Genomic DNA, 20,683 nt, shown 5'->3' with positions numbered 1-20,683 from the left:
CCATATGGCAAGGCAACTGCGCTGTTTGCTCTCCGTCAGTGCCTGGTGCAGGAGAGGCAGCAGATTTGGGCAGGGTTGTTTCCCATAGAGGAAAGAGGGAAAATCTTTGTCCTTGCCAGCAGTAATGGCTAAAAGAATACGGCCAGAAAAATGGATGGGGAAAGCACTGCAGTTATCCAGATCAGGAGGCCATATGTTAAAGGAAAGAGCGCTTGCAGAGAATTTAGGTCTGAACAATTGTCTTACCTCGTTTGCTGATTTAATGTTTGTGGTGGCCATAATTACACACGCGAGCTCCAGCCTGAAACAAAACAGCACCAAAAATTGAACTAAAGAGTAGTATGAGATCACTCCGTTGTGAATCACTAACTTGGTTTAAAAGTGTGGCTTGAATCTCAAGAGAATACTCACTGCACTTTTGGTTGGGGTTTTTTTTTTTCCCCGTTCTTTAATTCTGGACACTCGTATTCCTGTGGCTTCATCATCCATGCCTGACAGGTTTTTCTTGTAGCAGTTAAAGCCTGAGTCAGGGAATTAGCACTCTGGGATTTTTTTTTTTTAGCCTCTCATTTACTTGAGTCATCTTGAAGAGTGTGATAACTTAACTTCTTTTATGCCTTCTTCTCTGAAGTGAGGATCTGTCCCTGTAGAAGATCAGAAACTAGTTCTCACTGTCTAGATCAACTTTGAACATTTTTGATAAAAGGAGGTAGAGCAGTTATTTGTGTTATTTTTCTGGTGCCACTGATGATACGTTCTCAAGTTGGAAGGGACTGTTGCTGATGTGGAGGTACAGAGTGTTTGTTTAGCTATCTATGTGCCTTTTATTTTTAGGCTCTTTTACCTATGGCAAACGTGGCCATGATTGACTATACCTTGGAGTTCCTAACAGCAACGGGAGTGGAAGAAACTTTTGTTTTCTGCTGTTGGAAGTCAGCTGAGATAAAAGAACATTTACAGTAAGAATCTCTTCTTCTTTTTAGCTTTGTCATGGAAAGGATTCTTCTATCCTCCAGCAAGCCTCAAAGGTCTCGCTGATCTTTCTGGTGAAAACTGCATGCAAGACATTCCCTTTCAACAGTTGTCTCCTAACACATCTCAAGAAAACCCCATTCCTCCTGTGAAGGAGTATGGTTGTGCAGTGTATTAAAAGGGTTGACTGTTTTGGGACTGCGTTTGTATGGCATTTAACTTTTCTTGCCTAAAAGCAGGAGTTTCCTTTGGGTAGCCATGTAGATTAGCATACTACCCTCTGGGTTGTGCCCTGTCTTGGTATGCCATGGAAACAGCACACTCAGCACTTTTGCCTCTGCATGCTGCAGGTTTGCAAGCTAAAGAGAAGCATGCAGTCTTTTCCCTGCCTGAGGTACTGCTTTCCGAGGAGAAAAAAGTTTGGGTTGTGTGTAACTTTTCTTTATCCTTCGTCGAAACTTGTCTCACAGTGGAGTCAGGTTTCCTGTTTCCATAAGCTGTGATCTCAAAGACTAACCCTCTTGAGTTCATCTGCTGTGTGCAAATGAGCACATTTCAGCCTATCAATAGTGGGCTCATCATAAAAGGATTCTTCTTGCATTCACTTACAGATGTGGTAGGCACTGGGACACTGTGCCCTAGTATATTCTATATAGGAATATCCTCTGTATGCCTTCCTGATGTTTTTCTCCTTCCAGAAAATCCAAGTGGTGCCGCCACACGTCTCCCAACACGGTGCGCTTTGTGACTTCTGACCTGTACCGCTCCCTTGGTGATGTCCTACGAGATGTTGATGCCAAGTCTCTTGTTCGTTCCGACTTCATTCTCGTCACTGGAGATGTGGTGTCCAATTTCAATATATCCAAAGCCCTGGAAGAGCACAAGTAGGTGTTGAAAGAAGTGTACGCTTGCCTGGTGTGCCAACACTAGAGTGTTCTAACTCTCTGAAGGGTGATTTTAAAGTTCTGGCCATCTTTTTCAGGTTGCGTCGTAAGATGGAAAAGAATGTTTCTGTGATGACAATGATATTCAAGGAGTCCTCACCTGGTCACCATGCCAGGTGTAAAGAGGATGACATTGTTATTGCTATGGACAGTGCCACAAACCGTGTCCTTCACTACCAGAGAACCCAGGGGCTGAAACGCTTCCGCTTTCCTATGGTGCGTCTGGAACCTGATGGGTGGGAAAGGGCTGCAGGAGTGAAGCAGCCCACCCCAGGGAGGGGGTCCTTCTTGAGTGAGGGCTGGGGATCTGTGCTTGCTCCTTCTTTTGGAGGAGCAGATAGGAAGTAACACTTGGTAAACTGGTTTTTTTTTTCCTTTTAACCTTTATTTGAGGCTTGGTGAAATTGTGCTGGGACACACATCTTTGGGACTTAATTTCAGAGTTTGAAGATGGGGCAGACGTAATTCTCACAATTCAGTTTTTTGCATTTATTTGATTCCTTTTCTCCATGTGAAACAAGGGAGGTTTGTGCTGTTGCAGGAGTTCCCAAACTGGGATGCATATACCAGTATCGTACACAAAGCATTTTGAAGCAGTACCAAGCCTGGCACGGGGGGGTGGAATAACAGCAGGTGCAAGGGGTAGCACCTCCTATTACCTCTGCCTGTACTGTTCACCTGACAAGTTTATGGGCTCTAGTAATGGTGTAGTAAATGCTCTGTAAATGTCTGCGGCCGCACTTTCGTCAGTGAGATGGATGGACCTTTTTTCAGCTCAGAACTAAGACTGTGATTATATGGCATTTTCATCTCCAAATCAGTAACCAGTAGATTGTTTTTTACCTTCAAATGAAAGCACAAATCACTGTATGAAACCAAAAAGGAAAAACCGAAACAAACAAAAAACAGCCCCACAGCTGTAAAAATCCACAGAGGGTATGAAAGCTATGAAGCATTTTGATCTATTCATGTTCTTTGTACATTTGTAGCTCCCAGTGACTAAAGTAAGGAGCCTCCTGGAGGAAAAATGATTGTTGGAAGTACAAGCTGTTTCTTGGAGAGCTGCACCGTGTAAGGACAAGGGCAGTCTCTGTTGACTGACATGCAGCTCTGTGTGTGGCCAGGCTGTGCCTGTTGACCTTGTGACTCAGTGTAGATCATAGATTTCTCTGATCTTCAGAACTTCAGCTACTTTAATAGTTCAGTAAATACTGCCCCCGGCTTATAGAAGGGTTTTGGGCTTCGGTACTATGTGAGGCACTCAGTTCATCTGAATTTTTTCTCCTCTCAGAGTCTGTTCCAGAACTCCATTGAGAATGTGGAGGTGCGCCATGACTTGCTGGATTGTCACATCAGCATCTGCTCTCCACAGGTGAGCGCTGCCCTTCTGAGGGTCCAAAATTCAATCTGCGTTGCTCCATTGGGCTGCTGATGCGCAGGGGGTGCTTGTGGCCCAAGTGTACTGGGTTTGGAAACCAGAACTCTGAGTTGTGCCCGGTGATCGAGCTGAAAGCCTGAGTGATCGTGTGGCACTGCTTTGCAGACTGGGAGAGCTCAGTCTGTATCTGGCATCCTCTGCTCAAGCCCAGGCAGAACTAGACATCGGGTGCACCAGTGGACAGACTGATTTGGCACAGGAGGAAACTATACTGGGCAGTAAGTGATCTTGCTTCGAGTATAGTAATGTCTGTGGAGCAGAGGTGATGGCTGTCTATGGAAAAGTGTCAGTACTTGCAAGCTGGTGCCATGTTAGGGTAACATTCAGAGTTATTCCAGATGCTTGGAATAACTTAGATCTCTTACACATCTGAAAAAGCTGCTCTGCAGCCTTCCTTCGGGAGTGAAACTACAAAGTGAGGCTGGGTGGATTGGTTGGAAATGCTAAAGCAATGTTTTGCCCCTTCTGAAAACCACAATCTGTTCATAGTCTCCGTTAGGAGGAGGAGATGGGAAGGTCAACACTCCTATCAGAAGAAATCAAAGCTTTATTCAAGGCAAGAGCATCACTTTTCTATACTGTATAACTCTGCTCTCTGAGAACCACTGAACAGGCATTAATTATCTGGCTTCCCTGGCAGCATTTTCTGTTAACTATATTATTTCCTTATACTTTATTCCTGGCAGGTGGCTGAGCTGTTCACAGACAATTTTGACTACCAGACACGGGATGACTTTGTGCGTGGTCTATTGGTGAATGAGGAGGTAAGGTGAGGGTTGTTGCAAGGGAGATCCTATTACCTTGCATTAGAGCATCCTCTGACACACTCCTGCCTGTCCCCCAGGTTCTGGGGAACCAGATCCATATGCACGTAACGACAGAAGAGTACGGTGCCCATATATGTAACCTGCTAATGTATGAAGCTGTATGCTCTGACATCATCCGGCGCTGGGTTTATCCTTTGACTCCAGAGATGAACTTCACAGATGACAAGAATCAGAGTTACACCCATTCTAAACACAACATTTACCGAGGGGTGGATGTTAGCCTTGGCCACGGCAGCGTGCTGGAAGAGAACGTGCTCATTGGGCAGGGAACGGTCATCGGCAGCAACTGCTTCATCACAAACAGTGTTATTGGGCAGAACTGTAGGATAGGTGAGTATGAGAATGGGGCACATGCAGGCCTTGGCAGGCAAGGGCACGGGTTGTTGGGATGTAGTTTTTAAAGTGCATTTGGTTCTGAGAGAAAATGATAGGTGGGCATTGATTGACTTCTAATGAGAAAAAAGGAAAAAAGCTTGTTCTTCCGGCAGAGGAAATTTGGGGTACTATAATGATGCTGAAAGGTGAAAGGCATTTCATGCAAATAAGTTGTTTCAGCAGTAGAGAATGCATGACCTTTACTGATCTAGAGTTATCACCCACCAACATCCTGCAATTGAGGGACATCTGTCCCTGGTTTTGTGAGCTGCCTGGCACGCTTTCTTTCTGGTCTTAGCTGGATATTTTTTTGTGATTTGGCTGCATTTGTGCAATACCAAGATGTCTTTTGTTGCAGTCAACTTGTTAAGTCTCTCTAGAGAACAAACTTGTCTTTTAGCTTTGGGTATGAAGTGGCCGTAGGCCTCTCAGGCCAATTCATACCTTTCATCTGACATCCATCATGCACCAAGGGCATTTGGATTCAGTAAGATGCTTTCTAGTAGACTCAGCAGTGCAGGAGAGCAGCAAACTGCCTTGCTCAGCATATTTGTGCTTGGTGATGTATAACAGGTGATAAAGTCACTTTGGACGGAGCTTTTCTCTGGGACAGAGTACACATAGGAGATAATGTGGAGATCCGCCACTGTGTTATCTGCGATGAAGCTGAAGTGAAGGAGAAAGTAAAGCTAAAGCCTCGCTGTGTCCTGTCTTCTCAGGTGAGCTGTATTTATGTCTGTTCTGCTACCTTTCTTGGCAGGTTACTAGACCGTGCCAGAATACAGGGCTGCTCCATGCTTTTTTGCAGAGGTGGGGGGTGTGCTACTGCTCCCACCTTTTTCTTCATTTTGTTTCACTAGGGTTGGCATGTTGTCTAGTTAGTGTACAGCTTGTCTGGAGCAGCTCTGGTCCCTGCTGGTGGAGCTGCAAGGGGGCGATTAGGTTATTTCTTCATTAAGATGTTTTGCACATATTTGCAGGTAGTAGTGGGTCCTGGCATCACTCTTTCTGAGGGCACAGTGATCTCTCTGCACCCACCAGATGAGGAGGAAGAGGATGATGACCAGTTCAGTGATGATTCTGGAGTGAACAAGGAGGAGAGCAAAGTGAAACTGAAAGGTACGAGAGTCTCTGGCTCCATGCACTCAGGCTGTGCAGAGGGCTTTGCCTTCCGTGATCTTTTGGGGTCTTTCCCTCCCCCATTCTAGACTCTGCAGTGCCTGGCTGGAGCTTAGCGCTGCATTTAGCTTGGAACAGGCGTGTTTTCCGTAGGGCAAGCATGGATATTCAACTCAAGTTTGACAGTAAGATATACCTCAGTACCCCAGTATTAAAATCTTTGGAGACTCAGCTGTTTTCCATTTTGCTTAAGTAGGAGGCAAAAAGCTGAAGTTGGAAGAGATGTTCTGTTCAAGGCAGGTTGGAAGATTTATGTCGTTGTACCTGGACTGTGTCCAAGGGCTTTGTCCTTGTGAAATACTGTTTCTCACAGTCTGGGTTTGTCGAGGGATCTAAACATGGTCAGCTGAACGTTGCTGCTCTAGGGAGGAGTAAGTTGGTCACTTGTCAAGGCAAATGAGAAGATAAAAGCTGAAATCCATACGTGTCTTCAGGAATCCCAGCTCCCTCTTGATGAAGGATATTTAGGGGCAGTAGTATGCAGGTTATACCAGTCTATTTCAGGTTTGCCTGTAATCAGATCCAGTACATCTACCTCCTAATCACTGTTTCTTTTTCAGGTTACAATAAAAAGGATGTTGGCTCAGAGGGCAGAGGCTACCTCTGGAAAGCAGATGACAAGAATGAAGAAGACGAAGAAGAGCAGAGACAAAGCCTATGGGGTGAGGAAGAGTTTAGTGTAGTCAGCCGGGGATGGACTGACAGAGCCGTGATGGGGAAACTGGCTGAGTGACGCTGATAATTGTGTCTAGAGTAAGACCTGGGCTTTGGCAGCAGACTGGCTCCAGATAACATACATGTGTGTGGAGGTGAGAGGTGAAAGCAGGTGGTGGACCAGATTCTCTCTCTTGTTGTTCTCTGTGGAAGATGTAATCTTTGATTTATGCTAACCCACACAGCTGTCTGTGCTGTGAGTGGTGTGCCATGGGATACCAGGCCCTCCCTTAGAGGGAAAAAGTGCCATTATCCTAGTGCCAGCTGTAGCCTTCTCTCTGCAGCAAGTCTGATCATCAGACCTGTAAGGAGAAGCTTCCCTGCAAGGACAGGTAGTTGATGACTTGGTTGGGAATTCCCTGGGACACCTGGTTCCTCATGCATATGACAGCTGCAGCTTTTGAGTGCTGAATGCTGCATCTTCTCTTCTTCATCAGGCCCAACTATGCATTCAGAGGAAGAGAGCGAGTCAGACAGCGACCTGAGCATGGGCTCTGAGGAGCCAGACAGTCGGGCAGCATCCCCTCAGCTGGATGACATCAAAGGTGAGAGACGGGGCTGTTAAGAAGGATAGTGAGTCTGCAGATAATGCAGCGAGAGTGAGATTTGTGCTGCTTGCTTTAGATATATTGGAAAATTTGTGGGTGTCTATAATATGCTTGATTACTGACCTAATTTCCTGCATTTGCTACTGAGTTCCTTAATATTCCCTTAATTGCTGTTCTGTTAACCCAAGGCAACCAAGGCTGAGAAGCTAAACAAAGATCCTCCATCTTTCTCACTTCTGATGGCTGCACCTTCATGAAAGTGACCTCCCTGAGCTGTCTGTTTAAATGGCAGTGTCATTGCATAAACTCAGAGATTGTGTGAAGGTCCAGCAGAGTTTCCCTGTGTGGACAGCTTGCTGCTGTAATCATACTGGAGAATTAAATGACCTTCTAAGAGCTGCCTCTTTTGGCAGATATGTTTTGATTTTCTGTTTTATTAAGCTTGCCTGCATTTGAAAGGAGTTCAAGCCAAATTGGAAAGAAAAAAAAACTTTTTCACATTAAAATGTCTCCCCAAAGGAAATTAAACCAATAAATTTTAGATTTGAATTCACATCTTCAGTTAGGGGAAGATGAGGTTTGTCTTAATAGGAAAGTCTAGACTGTGAAAGTATAATAGAAACTCTCCTCTAAAAGGTTGAAGAGGTAAACAGCTTTGTACTGGTTTGTGCGGATAGATCAATGATATCTAGCAACAGGTCATCTCATTTATTTGAATTATACTCCACTATTTATAAGTACAGTTGATGTGGGTTTGTGCCAGCTTGTGGAGAACAAACAGACATCTGTGTCAGAAAGCCTCCCTTGTTAAGGAGGAAGCATAGTTTCTTCAGTGATGAAAGTTGAAGAATCTCTGTTTTTCCCTTTCCTATCTTAACTACCTGTCCTTTCTTTCATTAGTTTTCCAGAATGAGGTTCTGGGTACGTTACAGAGGGGCGAAGAAGAAAACATTTCCTGTGACAACCTGGTCCTGGAAATCAACTCCCTCAAGTGAGTGTTCCTTATGCTGAACAGTTGGGTTTGACAGCAGATGTAGAAAGAAGAGGAGAAACCATGTGAATACCTATGTTTGATTCTTAAACATTCATTTTGTCAGTATAGAGTGTGAGAAATGCAGATGAGAGATCATGACTGAATGACGACAGAGAGTTGATGGAGAGCACCAGCTGCATCTATAACATCCTCAGTGGTTAGGCTTTTCCTGCCCCCAGTCTGTATCAGGAGATTGAATTGCTGTTAAGTAACGGTGGACTAAAGAGAGCAAACCAGTTCTTGGCACAGGCTGCATGGAAGTTCATGCAGGGGCTGCTGCTCTGTGCATTGCGACATTCAACCAGCTGCCTGCAGCTGGGGCTGTGGTGTGGACTGGGATTGTCCACTCTGTTTTTACAGCAGCAAGTCTAGAACACATCATCAGACTGCCTTTTACCTGGTATTTCTCAAATACAAACCTGTTTCCCTTCTTTTGCGCAACAGTATTCCTACAGCACTCTAGTAAATGTGAGGGTGGTGTCCCTGCAGCAGCTTGTTCCGCTGTGAGAGCAGATTTTCAGGACCTGTGGCCTTATGCAGGGCCTGATGCAATGCAAGGTGCTTTTATTGCCTGAATATTTGGAAAAACAAACAAACAAGCAAAACAAATCTGTAAGATGAAAATCAGATTTTCTGTTGGATCTCTGAAGAGCCACAGTCTGCAGAGATCAGATAGTGTGCAATGTTGGTGGGTTTTTGCCTTTTGCTTTGCAGGTATGCGTATAACATTGGCCTGAAGGAGATGATGCAGGTGCTCAGTAAAGTGATCCTGGAGTTCCCACTGCAGCAGCTGGACGCGAACCTGGACTCCCAGAACTATTTCTCAGCGTTACTTCCTGTGAGTGCAGCTCCATTTGACTCTTCTTGGGGCTTGTCTCCTAGTGTGTAGGAGTCTGTCTGGATGCCCCAGGTCCTTCCTGGCTGAGAAGCCTTTTTGGTTAAGCCTGAAGCCACTTGAACTCCTTGAGTTCATGAGCTTCTTTGTCTTCTTTAGAAGTAAAAGTGAACTGAAACCGTTGTACCTGCTGGACAGAACCCAGCTGAGACTGTGAGTGTGGGGGCTCTACTTCAGTACCTTGTTTCTGTTTCCTGTGTGTGATAGTAGAAGTGCATCACTGGTAGAAGAGAAAAGAGAGGGACTGTTAGAGATGTTCCAGGGACCCAGTTCCAATCCATCATTAGCCCTGTCCCTAGAGCAGCAGGGAACGCTCCTTTCCCAGTGGGATCCGAGGCCTTGCTTCTCTGCATACTGTAACTGGTGCCAATTTTTTTCCAGCCAAATGCAAACGTACAATATTGTTGTCTTTGAGCAAAGACAGAGAGTTCTGTTGTGTCTCTAAAGAGACTGGGGTTGTATAGTTGGGTGAGAGTGATTTCTATTTCCTGACTTAAAGGAGACAGGATAGGATCTGCTTAGAAAAGCAGGCAGTCTTTTCTTAATGGTTTTATTGATCCAGGCTGAAGCTGTTGTAGAGTTTTGGTCTCTTTGCTGTAGCCTATTTGTGTACTGGAGTTTGCAAACTCTAAAGGTTATGAAGAGGCTCTTTCAGGATGAATGGGTCTGACACCTGTTTGGGAAGGATTAGTTTAATTTTTTTAGATGGAGCTAGAGAGGAACTAGACATCCTCGTCGTCCTTTCTCTGAGGAAGTAAATGCTTTCAATTGATTGGAAAGGGTGGAAAAATAATTCTTCTGCATGTAGGTGTAAGCATGGCACTTAATTAATCTCCTGGACATGTGGAGATTACCTTTTGTAGGAAACATCTGTATGAACTGATCTGTACATCAGATGACTTAGTGAGATTTTGCTGTTCACTCTGTTTAAATTCTGCTTGTTTTTGTTAATTTTTCCAAATTGTTTTCTTGAATAGGATGTTCTGTCCTGGAAAAAGAGAACTGAAGGAGGAGAACTGAAGAGAACATTAGAGCAGGTGTTAGACTCTAAGTGCAAAGCAGTACATCTAGACAACAGGTTGTGTGGAGTTGGTAGCTGTGTAGGATGTGGGTTTTTTTCCAGCTAGGATATGGCATCTCCTTCTGTCTCCCAGACTAGGCTCCTAATCTAGCATGAATAGGACAGGGAACTTCATTGCAGCACCCAGGCAGAAGAGGTTCTAGTCTGGGATAACGGATACCATATAAATGCATAGTATCTTGTGTAATTGCCCAAACTCCCTCAGATGCTAAAGACAATGGAAGGACATGAAGGGCTTACCTCTGGATAACTTTGTCCCTGCGTATTTCATCCTAGGAAAGCTGATGCTCGTGTTTAACAGCAGAGGCAGCAAATCAACTCGCCTTTAGCGAGAAGCAATAATCGAAATGTAATATTCGGGATGACCATGCCCCGTGTCATGGACAAGTGGAGTTTCCTTAGGCAGGGAATCGTGTGACATGTGCATTTATGAAACACTAAATTATCTTTAGATGTATCAAAGAGAGCCAGGTATCAAACCAATTGACCATCACAGCAGCCAGTTTCTCCAGATGCTCCTTTGGAAAGAACAGCCAAGAAGTGTCTTAGAGAATCCTTCTCTGGGACAGTTTTGTGCCTTGGTGTCTTTACTGTGTGTGGAATTGTTGAGCTGGCTTTCTCTACTGGAATTACTGCTGTGTCCCTTGTGCTTTGCACATACTTCATGACGGTGTTCTGTGCTGGGGTAGGGGTGAAACAGAGCTGGTGTCGAGACTGTCCTTCTGGCAAAAGAAAAGTGGGTCACAAACGTCTCTGATACAGCATCACTGGACAGATCCAATGAAAAATGAATCAATCTGCCAGAGGAATTTGATTGCTGGAGTTACCTAGGTAGAGTCAAAGCCTGGGTAGTTACGATGTTGTCGATAGGTCTCTTTGTCAGGTATCTCTTCACATTTTTCAGTCTTTTATTCAATCAAATTCCCCAGTTCAGATTTTCATGAAACTCCTGAAACATCCTCTCTCATACAGGCTCATAGGCTTATTTTTGCTAGGGGGTCTGTGGGGCTGAGCCCTACTTTCCCCATTAGCGCCAGTTATAATACAGGGCATGTTCTTGACCTGAGACAGTGTATTTTTTCTTCTTTCCCTTTCCCAGCAATAGGCGTACTGGATTGAGTCCTGGGATTGTGAGTGTTTATAGCTCTGCTTTCTTTATAAATTACTTGCTTTCAGAAACTCAACAGCTTCTGGTTAGAATTGTGCCCACTTATGATTTAAAGGCGTTACCAGAAAGGTATTACAAAACATTTCTTAGCCTGGAAGGAACTTGCTAGTAGCTTCACTACATTTGAGGTGAAGAAATCCAAGGGATAATAAAGATGCAGGAGGTGGTTGTAGAGGAGGGAAGAGTGTTTAGGATTAAGCATTTTGCTAAAGGCTAAAATACTCTCTGGAAATACGCCATGCAACCCTCAGCTTTTTGTTGTGATACCATGAAGATTAGGATCATTCTGTGCTGTTACAGTTACTGCTTGAGCCGGTCGATGTACTACTACACAGATCAGTTTGTTTGTACTAATCCCCTTTGTTTCTGCTAGAGACATGCAAATTCCAGCGTGGTTGCATAGCAAATGTGTCTGAAGCGGTGGTGGAGTGCGGTACTGTGGAGGGCTTGAGCACTATTTCCTAGCACAGGCTACCTTTGGTAGTCCATGCTAGCCTGGGTTCTAGGTCTGCTGTGGGTCCTGGAGCTCTCCCTTTGGCAGGGCTACTGCCTGTTAACAATTGTCCTGGACAGAATAATGCCGATTAACCCTGAGTGTAGGTGACTTGGAGCTTCTTCATCGCACCCCAAGCCCCTGTGAATTACCTGTTTCCCTTCAAAACAGACCAAATGTGTTCTGTAAGAAGACGCTGTTAGAGGCACGGAAAAGCAGTGTATCTGTATGGGCATGCCAGGGATGTAGTTGCAATGCCTGCTGTGGAATTAAGCCATTTAAAAGAGATGTGGAACTCTGATTTAATTTCTTAGAAGGTTTTTGTAGGATGGTCTGGTCATGATGTGGCCAATGAGGAATTTTTCTATCCTATCCTAGTTCTGATACCTTTTAAAATTGTTACGGACAGGGCTGTATCTTTATTACCTCCTACCCCAGATTCAGTTCAGTCTGTGCTGCTTTGCAGAACTTTCTCTGCTGCTTGTTTTCCAGATATGTACAAGTGAAAGAGCTGTGGGGGGACTCAGCCAGAAATAAAGTTTGAAGAGGCAGCACAAAAATCATTAAACTAAAGGCTTCATAAAAAATAAGCCTTGGAGGAGAGAACCGAGATCAGCTAATGGTGTAACAACTTCTTGCCCTTTGTCCCTTGTTCCCACCCATTCCCTGCAGCAGGCTCCAGAATCCAAGCAAGCCTGTGGGCACACAGCAAATGTGTAACTTGCGCTTAGGGACTTCTCCACTGCCTTCCTGTTTTAGGGTTGGCTATTTTGCACCGTCTGTTTCTATTCAGCTGGTAATTATCCTGGCACTATTGTTTTCTCTTTTTTTCTTATTTGTTCTTCTGCTTTGAAGGAAAGTTCCGATGAAATGTCAGCTGCTCTGTGGGGCAGGTTTTGAGTAGCATGTACATACTTCTCCTTATTGGTCTGAAGTGATTTTCTTTGAGTACCAGACTGTTAAATACATTTACTGTGATAACCTAGAGTCAAAACCAAGAAAGCTAATGGATGTTCTCAAAGCTGCTTGATAAAACCAGGTCCCGTCTGCACGTGTGAGACTTAATTGCATCTGTTTCTTGGACAATATGGGGCAAATGTATTAAGTGGTCAACTGAACTGTCTCTTAAATGCTTCCCTGGGTCCAGTTTCGTAGTGCAACACAGCTGAGAAACAGGGCTGAGTGCACACATCCATCTCATAGCTCAGGAACTCTTCTTCTGTGTTTTTCCCCTGCAGCTGTTGAAGAACTGGACCCCGTTGTTTAAGAACTACATTAAACGGGCATCAGATCACTTGAATGCCTTATTTGCCATTGAGGAATTCTTCCTGGAACATGATAGTCTCTGCACATCGATAGCTAAAGTGAGTATCCGCTCCCAGCTCTGAGAACCTGTTTTTGCTAGATTCTTAGTGAAATGCATCCTGTTTGCATCATCAGCCTGTCTGCTTTAGAGGAGAGAACTGCGGGGTCTCAGTGGAGAGGGTATCCATAACAATTGCTTTTAAAAAAAGTCTGCCTGTGCCTCTGAGGGAGCACAGCTGAGGGTGAGTATTAATTACCAGCGTGCAGCCTGAAGGGAGATATTATTTTGCAGCTTCTAACCTAGATGCCCTTGTTGTGTGATGCTGGAAGAAGCGAGGCCAGAGGCTTGCTTTGGGAGGAGCTTTACTTCATTTGTCTCTACATGGTCCCTGGGATCCAGCTGCCAAATGGTTTAACCTACTTCAGAGTGCAAAACAAGCACGGCTGAGAGTAAGGGTGGGATTTCTTACTAAGACTGAGCCAGTATGAGACTAGAAATAAAGGGGAACTAAAATGTGGTTTATTACTTGTCTCCCCGCTTCTGAGAGTTTTTGGTATATTCCTCCTCACCCTCCTTCTCAAATATTTTGCCCCTGTGCTCTTTTTGCCCTGTCCCACTGAGAGCATTTGACTTGGTTTGCAAGTCTCCTACAGCAGTGTCTCAGGAAGCTTTTGGAAGAGCTCTTGTAGAGCCTGCTTAACTCTTGGTTCCTCAAGAAAGAGGAATCCTAATTTCTGCTACCAGTGCTTCTGACTAATGGCAAAGTACTTAATACGGACTGGAGCCAAAAGCGTTCGGTTTGGTGAGCCAAAATGTCCTTGAATTACAGCAATTGTTTGGCATGTGTCCATTGTTCTAGGGGCCTGGGTTTCCCTAGAGGCTGGGAATTGAAGTGACACTTTATATTTGGAGTTGGCAGCCAGCTTTGTCAGTGTTCTGCCGCAAGGAGACTGACTGCAAAGTGCCTGCTCTGCCTCAGCACAAAGGCACCCTGAGAAAGCATGATTGCATCTTGCCCTCACTGCACTGGGCAGGAGTTTGAGCTGATGAATGACCAATTGCTTTGACACCTGCCATAAGGCACTTTTAAGAGAAAACTGGCAGGAGGATGGAGCCCGGGGGAGGACTGGGTAGATTCTTGCTTTTCTCTGCACGTCACAGTTGTGTGTTTGTGGGCCCGCATAAGAGTTGCTTGTTAGATCTGCTTTGTGATGGGTTTTGGGATGCTTTAAAAAGAAAAGTAATGTCTTGAACCCTTTGTTGCCCACAGCTCTCAATCATGCCTTGCATCCGCAGAGCTGAAGCTGATGGGGCTTCAGCTTTGACTCATTGTGTGTCATAGCATCTAACTGTCAGGACCATGAGGCTTGGTAGGAGAAGCACAGTTATTTTTATCTGTAAAAGCAAAATGACTCAGACTGAGTGCCTTCTGTTGAAGGTGGATCTGGGAGACACAGATTACGTGCAAACTTTGTGCTTGGACATGAGCTAGTCCCAAAAGAGTTTATAGAGAGCCCTGTTGCTCTTTTCTAATCGATGCAGGTGTTGATGACATTTTACCAGCTGGAAATTCTGGAAGAAGATGTAATTCTCAATTGGTTCTCTTTGCGGGACACATCTGACAAGGGAAAACAGCTTCGTAAAAACCAGCGGGTAAGTCCCAAAGGTGTTTAAAGAGGGTGGGGGGCAGAAGGAGAGAGAGAGAGACAACAGCTGCTGCAGGAAACTTGGAGTGGAGTTCCGTGCCACTGTCCCCTTCTGTGGAGCAGCTGCCATTACATGGTAGGCCAGTAACGCACCAGTGCATTAAACACTAAGCAGCACAACTTTGTTCTCCAGAACAGACATTTCTGTGCGTTCTGCCATAATCATCCTGTTTGGATGAGGAATGGAGGTGGTAGGAAAGGGAGATTGTTTTTAGTGGGCTCTCTGTAGCACGAGGCCAGCACTTTCTGGAGTAGCAGCACGGCTTCCCTAAGCCAACACCCATTTGAAATGGGCTTTAGGCCAATGCCCTGTGTGCTGGCCCCATGCAATTCCTTTGAAGCTTTCATTCCTGGCTCACCAGTCCCTTCGCATATATTTCTAAGCATTTGCTGTACGGAGTGGTTTCATTTGGCTTGTATCACAAGGAGCATATAAACTTCCCCCCTCCATCAGGCAGAACTTTCTGCTGCAGTTTGGCTGAGCCCTGTTCCAGTCCTCCTCCCTGCATCTGACAGAAGAGCAGGGGAAAAAAGCCATCTCTGAAGAACTCCGACTTTGTTTAAAACCTTTGCAAAGTCAGCTCTTAGTATAGGTCAATAGTGCTTTCAGCTGCTTATTCGAGCCCAATTAAAAGGTAAAACGAGCTGCCTTCTTTATAGCAATTTCTCAACTTTTTTCCCAGCAGAGTTTTCCTAACATGTCTTAGCTAAGGTGCAGCTGTCATCTCTTCTCCCTGAAGCTCTGGAAAACTCTGAAACTTTTGTCTTTTTGCTGAGTGTTGCGAGGATTGTCTGACTGGAGGAATCTCCCTCAGGAATCTAATGAGTCTGGGTTTGTCCGTGGCATCCCAGTTGTTTTTCATCTAAACTTTTGTCTCTCTCTCCCTCAGTCTGCCTGTTTTTCTTTCTTGCACATGATACTGGTGCTCACTGGCATGGTGTAGTTGTTGAGCAGTTCCCAGCATGTCACTTGTTACCCAATTACATTTCCTTCTCTCTGCAGCTCCAGAAGTTTATCCAGTGGCTGGAGGAGGCAGAGGAAGAGTCGTCCGATGGCGACCAAGACTGACACGGTGGCTTGGCATGAGAAGAGGCACGCTCACTGCCTTTCTGGGCCGAGTGGGCAGGGCAAGATCGGTGCCAGTGCATGGTGTGTAGATGTGGGGCCTGACATCGAAGTGACTGACAATCCCATCATTCACTAAGTTGTGTGTTCCCGACTTTGCCACTTCCCTCCCTCCCTCACTTGCCCAGTGGCACCTTATGTTGGATGGCTGCAGCCCAGTGTAAAAACCGTAAGGGAAAAGCAGGAGGTGGTGACACGTAGAATCCCTCTGGAGCCTGGATATGATAAACTATAAGCTATCTTTTGGGAGGTTCTTGTTACTAATACAAAGGTTGCAAATAGATGCAAATGCATACAACGCCCTTATAAATCTAACCATTGGGGTTGTGGAAGAACAGTCATACAGCTGAGTTATTTGGAGTCATTGTTGCTTCTGGAACTAAGAGAACTGCTGAAGAGATACTGGCAAGGTTGGCGAGTAGGAGCATGTGTATTAGGGTCTGGAGTGCAGGACAGGGATGCAGGAGTTCCTGTGCCTGGAGAAGATGCAGTTGTCTGAGGATGCCTAAGGCATTTTGCAGCCTAGAAGGCACTTTTGTGATCTTTCCAAAAGGGAAAATATCTTGCCATCTGCTGTGCCAGGATCTAATACAAGGTTTTGCACAGTGGAGTTGGTAAGACCATGTGTTTCCCCCTCCAGTAGAACAGGGGATATACATGCTCAGTTCCCCCTGCGGGGGTTGGCTAATAGTGGATATGCACTGGCCAGTGAAATGCTGTGTGGATCACTACATCTGAGATGTGAGCTGTCTTCTGTGTGTCCCTGGCTTAGCAGACAAGTTTTAGAAAAGTGTCTGTTTGTTTATTTTTTTATAAAAAGGGAGCAGAGGTCCCTGGCTCCTGCTGCACTAACTACACTTGTGTTTTGCTCTGAGGGCGCTGGCTGCACCAGCTGCTTTAAGAAGGATGCAAGTTCCTAAGTTCTTCTCCAGTGTGGAAAGGAGCGAATGGTATTTCCTTCAACAGCACGTGCTTTGTGTTTCCACATGATTTCAGTTATACAAGCTTGCTTACTTCATGTCCTTTTATTTATTTGAAAATTTCCCTTCCTCAGCAGGGAAAGTGCTGCAAAACCACTGTAAAAGTTCAGCAGCCACAGAGCAACGCGGCGTGCAGCAGGGAACGAGTGTGCCTCTGGCACTTTGTTGCCAGCACAGACAATGTGTGGCAGCAATAACGCCTTTAAGAACAGCTTTCTTGGAAGTGTCACTCTGCTGTGCTCTTCCCTACTCTCAAAGAACAGAGCAAAACAGGCACAGCGAGAATCGGCTTGTGTTCATAGGTGGGTTATTTGTTGGATGTGCTGACCTTGCCTCTGCCCCTTCAGGAGAAGCATGGAATAAATCCTTTGTGGGAGGGAAATGCACTGGAGCTGCCCACTCAGGATATTTACTTGGCTGTTCTGTGGTGCCACAATTGTCAGTGAGGGGACAGCGTTGGATGCTGGAGACCAGGGATGCTGCCTCTTCAAAAGTGATGTTCAGGCAGGGCGATCTTGTGCACTCACACTATCAGTTGCCAGGATTGTGCATAAACGTGCTTGTTTTCTGACATGGCAAACTCAGTCTTGTAAATGTTGGGGAAATAGTTGGTATCTGAATTTTCTGTATCTGCTAATATTTAATTCAGGGAGCAAATAAAAACTATCCTGGTGTTACTGGCTTGTTTGCTTTGTTTGACTTTGAATTGCGTGTCTGTAGTTGTGGTACGTGGCTGAGCAGGGCGTAACAGGTACGCTAAATAACTCATCAGTACTTTTTCCTCAAGAAATTTTAAGCACATAATTGGAAGGTAGGAATTCAGCACACTGTTGAGTTGGTATAGATGTTCAGTCATGACCTCACTGTTTACAGGCAGAGGACAGTTTATTAAAACTTCTGAATTTAGAATCCTGAAATGGGTGAGTTTTGGCTCTGTACAGGAGTATGTTGCATGGATGAACCTTAAATCCTATGAAACCTGTTCTCCTTCGCCATGATGAGAATTAGTGGGACTGTTGGCTGTTAGGTACTGTATCATGCCCTCCTGATGCTGGGGAGTAAGAGCGGGTGCAGAGGGGGAAGGACAGCTACAGAGCTCTTAGTAAAAGCTTTTACCAACCAGCTTCAAGACTTCGTAATTTTAAAAATCTCCTTGGAAGTGTTAAGTATTTTTTTCCTTTTACTATGTAAAGATGGTTTAAAAATTAGGTTTAATGTGTGGTTCCATAAATGGCTAGTTTTTTGCCAAACGCTCTTGATTGTTTGTGCCAAGTTAAAATCTACTTTTGTTTTTTCCAAATTTTTACTCCTTTGCTCCTCAGTAGCCAACTTCTTCATGCTGTGAGCTGCTTTCTTACCCAGGGGTTGAGATCCAGGAGGAGAATATTGCTCTATGGCCAAATATCCTTCTGGATTCGGTGGTGCGTGCGGTGGGGTTGTTTCACAGGTGCCAAGAGAATAAGAGCAGCAAAAAGGAGACGGTCAAAGTATGACAGTTGATACTCTCCAAGATGGAGTCTGGCATGGTGCAGTGTCCTGACGGGCAGGTAACTGCACACTTTTTAAAGGACCATTAATTGCATTGCTTAAGTATAGGGCGGGCTTGATGCTTTTTATTGCTTTCAATCAAGACTTATGTTTGGTTGGAAGACGAAGTGCGTTTGAGAGCAACCAACCTTAACTGCACAATTGTCGCTATCCATCTTTTTGAGCAATGTAAGCAGTAAGTACTATTTATTTTTTTTTTCCAAGGCCATAGTAGTCAACTCATCTGACATGGATGGATGGATCAATGTCCCTTGTTGTTCCTGTATCAAACCCCTAGCTTCAGTTAGCAATAGTGTGCCTTTTAGAAAAGGATAATAGATGTGTGTTGCTTAAAGGTGCAAGTGATGGAACTCAAATACATCCACCTCTGCTTTGGGCTGTTCCGAGAAGCGCTAAGATGCCTGGAGCCTGTTTGCTCTGTAAGGAGAAACAATGCTATCAATGCTGCAATGTCTAAAGGTAGATTTAAGCCAACAGGATGTTCAGAAACTCTTCCTTGTGGACCTAGAGTGCTCAGCACAATCCCCTACTGCTAATTCTTTTGGCTCTGTGTTCTTAACTCCCATTCATTAGAGTGAGTCATACTTCACAAGACCTCTGTGAGCAGTTAAATCAGTCCATGGGTTGAGTCCCTTCAATCCTTCAGCCTGTTTTAAAAGAAAAGGCAGCTGAAGCAATGAGCTTTCGTCTACTAGCCCTCCGTGGGTGTGTGGCTCCCCTCCTCCGGGCTGCACGTGCTCCCTTGGGAGCTTGACACTTCAGAAAATTGCCCTTTTGGTAACAAAGGTGTCGAACGCATACGATAGAGGCTCCAGGGTGCAGCCACAACTGTGCTGGGAGGTGGGCAAGAGAGCAGCCCTGCCGCTGGTGGGGGAAGACTGTAATTATTTCACGTGGGTCCAGCTTTTGGGGCAGGGAGGTATTACAAAAAGTCTTGAAGATTAGCTCTGTCAGGGTTGACACAACAAGAAGCTTTTCCATTCCTGACCTGGATTCGTCTTTCCAGGCACACTGGCTTTTACCACAGAGCTCCGAGCATGAGGAAGTGAATCTTCCAAGAGCTGATGTGGAAACATGGAAGAGCCTCATGCCTCTTACAACTTCTGCTTACCTGAGGTCTTCCCTTGAATTTTTTTTTTAATTCAATGTCAGACTCCTCACCCAGTCCAGCAGTGCTGCCCAGATAATTGCTAGCAATGCCTACAGGACTCTCACGCATGAGGAAGCTATTTAGCTCCCGCCAGCCCGAGGAGCTTGGCTCTGCTCCCTGTAAGATCTCTCCGGCTGTTCTTCCTGCAGCAGGTGAGTCCGGTGCTGAGGGCTGGTGATCTCGTCTCACGCCCTGTGCAGGCCCACGGTGTGGTTCTTCCTCTGCATTTGTGCCTTCTAATCCAGGACGGCGCAAGGCAGCTCTCGCCCTTTCTGGTGGTGGGTGTTCCCCAAGCTCCGTCCATCCCAGTTTTGCTCTTGGCCACGGCTCCAGGAAACTGGTGATGGGGACGGTCCCTCGGTCACCTTTGGGTGCTGGTGAGGTGTCCAGAGGAGAAGCCACCCAACTCCAGGCTGCCATGGCACAGAGGCAAGTCCTAGGGGCTGGGGTCACAGTGCTGATGACTGCAGGTAAGAGAGCGATAGGGTCCGGGGAAGAAACCACAGAGCCCTGGAGCTGCTGGAGCTGGTTTGTGCACAGTGGAAGAGGCCACGGAGGGTGGAAAGGAGGATGCTCGTGAAGAGCAGAGGAGGGAGTCTGCTTGGTGAGGAAACAAGGCTGGGAAAGTTGAAGGGACACAGCGGTGTCCTGTGCCTGAGTATCAGGGATGGTTGTTGGATGGTGAGAAGGGGTTTGGAGGGAAGCCACAGCTGAAGAGGAACTGGGGCCAGAGGAAGTGTTTGCCTCTTGCGCAGCAGAGTCCCTGTGTGGGGTGGCCACCAGACACGGAGAATGAGGAGTTCAGGGGGTCTGGACACAGGAGGAGGGGGCAGAGCAGGATCTGCCTTGTTCCGTAAGCTGTACTCGAGGGAGACGTAGTTGTACGGGGAGTGTGGGGAAGGCTGGGAGGTGTGGGGAAAAAGGACCAGGGCTGCGGGGATGGATGGGGAGGCCTGGGGTATGTGCATGGGAAGCAACGGGGGTTGCGGGACGCAGGAACACACCTGGCACGGGCATGACCATGTGCATGGGGCAGCATCAGTGGGGGCAATTGGTGATGAAAGCTGAACGGGGGTCCGGAGCTGGGGAAGGGTACATGGGTGTGTGCCAGGAAGGTGGGTGTGTTCGGGGTGCTAGGCTGTAAATGGGGGGATGTGGATGTAAAGTAAAAATATAAAAAGGGCCAGAGAGGAGATGAGG

The 20,683-nt window shown here is 45.8% G+C and overlaps 1 protein-coding gene across 1 annotated transcript; it reads left to right on the top strand.

Annotated features, from left to right (window-relative positions):
• The first annotated feature begins 840 nt into the window (after positions 1 to 840).
• EIF2B5 (eukaryotic translation initiation factor 2B, subunit 5 epsilon, 82kDa) lies at positions 841 to 15,952 on the top strand. Its single transcript, XM_010072845.1, has 15 exons — positions 841 to 959; positions 1,671 to 1,856; positions 1,955 to 2,132; positions 3,208 to 3,288; positions 4,041 to 4,118; positions 4,199 to 4,511; positions 5,130 to 5,275; positions 5,537 to 5,675; positions 6,296 to 6,397; positions 6,887 to 6,994; positions 7,898 to 7,988; positions 8,745 to 8,868; positions 12,906 to 13,031; positions 14,516 to 14,626; positions 15,683 to 15,952. Exons 1-15 carry the CDS (start codon positions 847 to 849, stop codon positions 15,746 to 15,748), a joined length of 1,962 nt encoding a protein of 653 aa, XP_010071147.1. The 5' UTR covers positions 841 to 846; the 3' UTR covers positions 15,749 to 15,952.
• The last annotated feature ends 4,731 nt before the right edge of the window (positions 15,953 to 20,683 follow it).

Source organism: Pterocles gutturalis, unplaced genomic scaffold, assembly GCF_000699245.1.
Source record: "Pterocles gutturalis isolate BGI_N339 unplaced genomic scaffold, ASM69924v1 scaffold37437, whole genome shotgun sequence".
NCBI lineage: Eukaryota > Metazoa > Chordata > Aves > Pterocliformes > Pteroclidae > Pterocles > Pterocles gutturalis.
The sequence above is the reverse complement of the archived record's forward strand: the minus strand, read 5'-3'. Positions and strand labels throughout refer to the sequence as shown.

Excerpts from the sequence above, each read along its gene's own strand:
- EIF2B5 (XM_010072845.1), top strand. The coding sequence starts at position 847 with ATGGCAAACGTGGCCATGATTGACTATACCTTGGAGTTCCTAACAGCA. Across the intron at positions 4,119-4,198 it reads GTCTATTGGTGAATGAGGAG|GTTCTGGGGAACCAGATCCA; the intron begins GTAAGGTGAGGG and ends CCTGTCCCCCAG. Across the intron at positions 5,276-5,536 it reads GCTGTGTCCTGTCTTCTCAG|GTAGTAGTGGGTCCTGGCAT; the intron begins GTGAGCTGTATT and ends ACATATTTGCAG.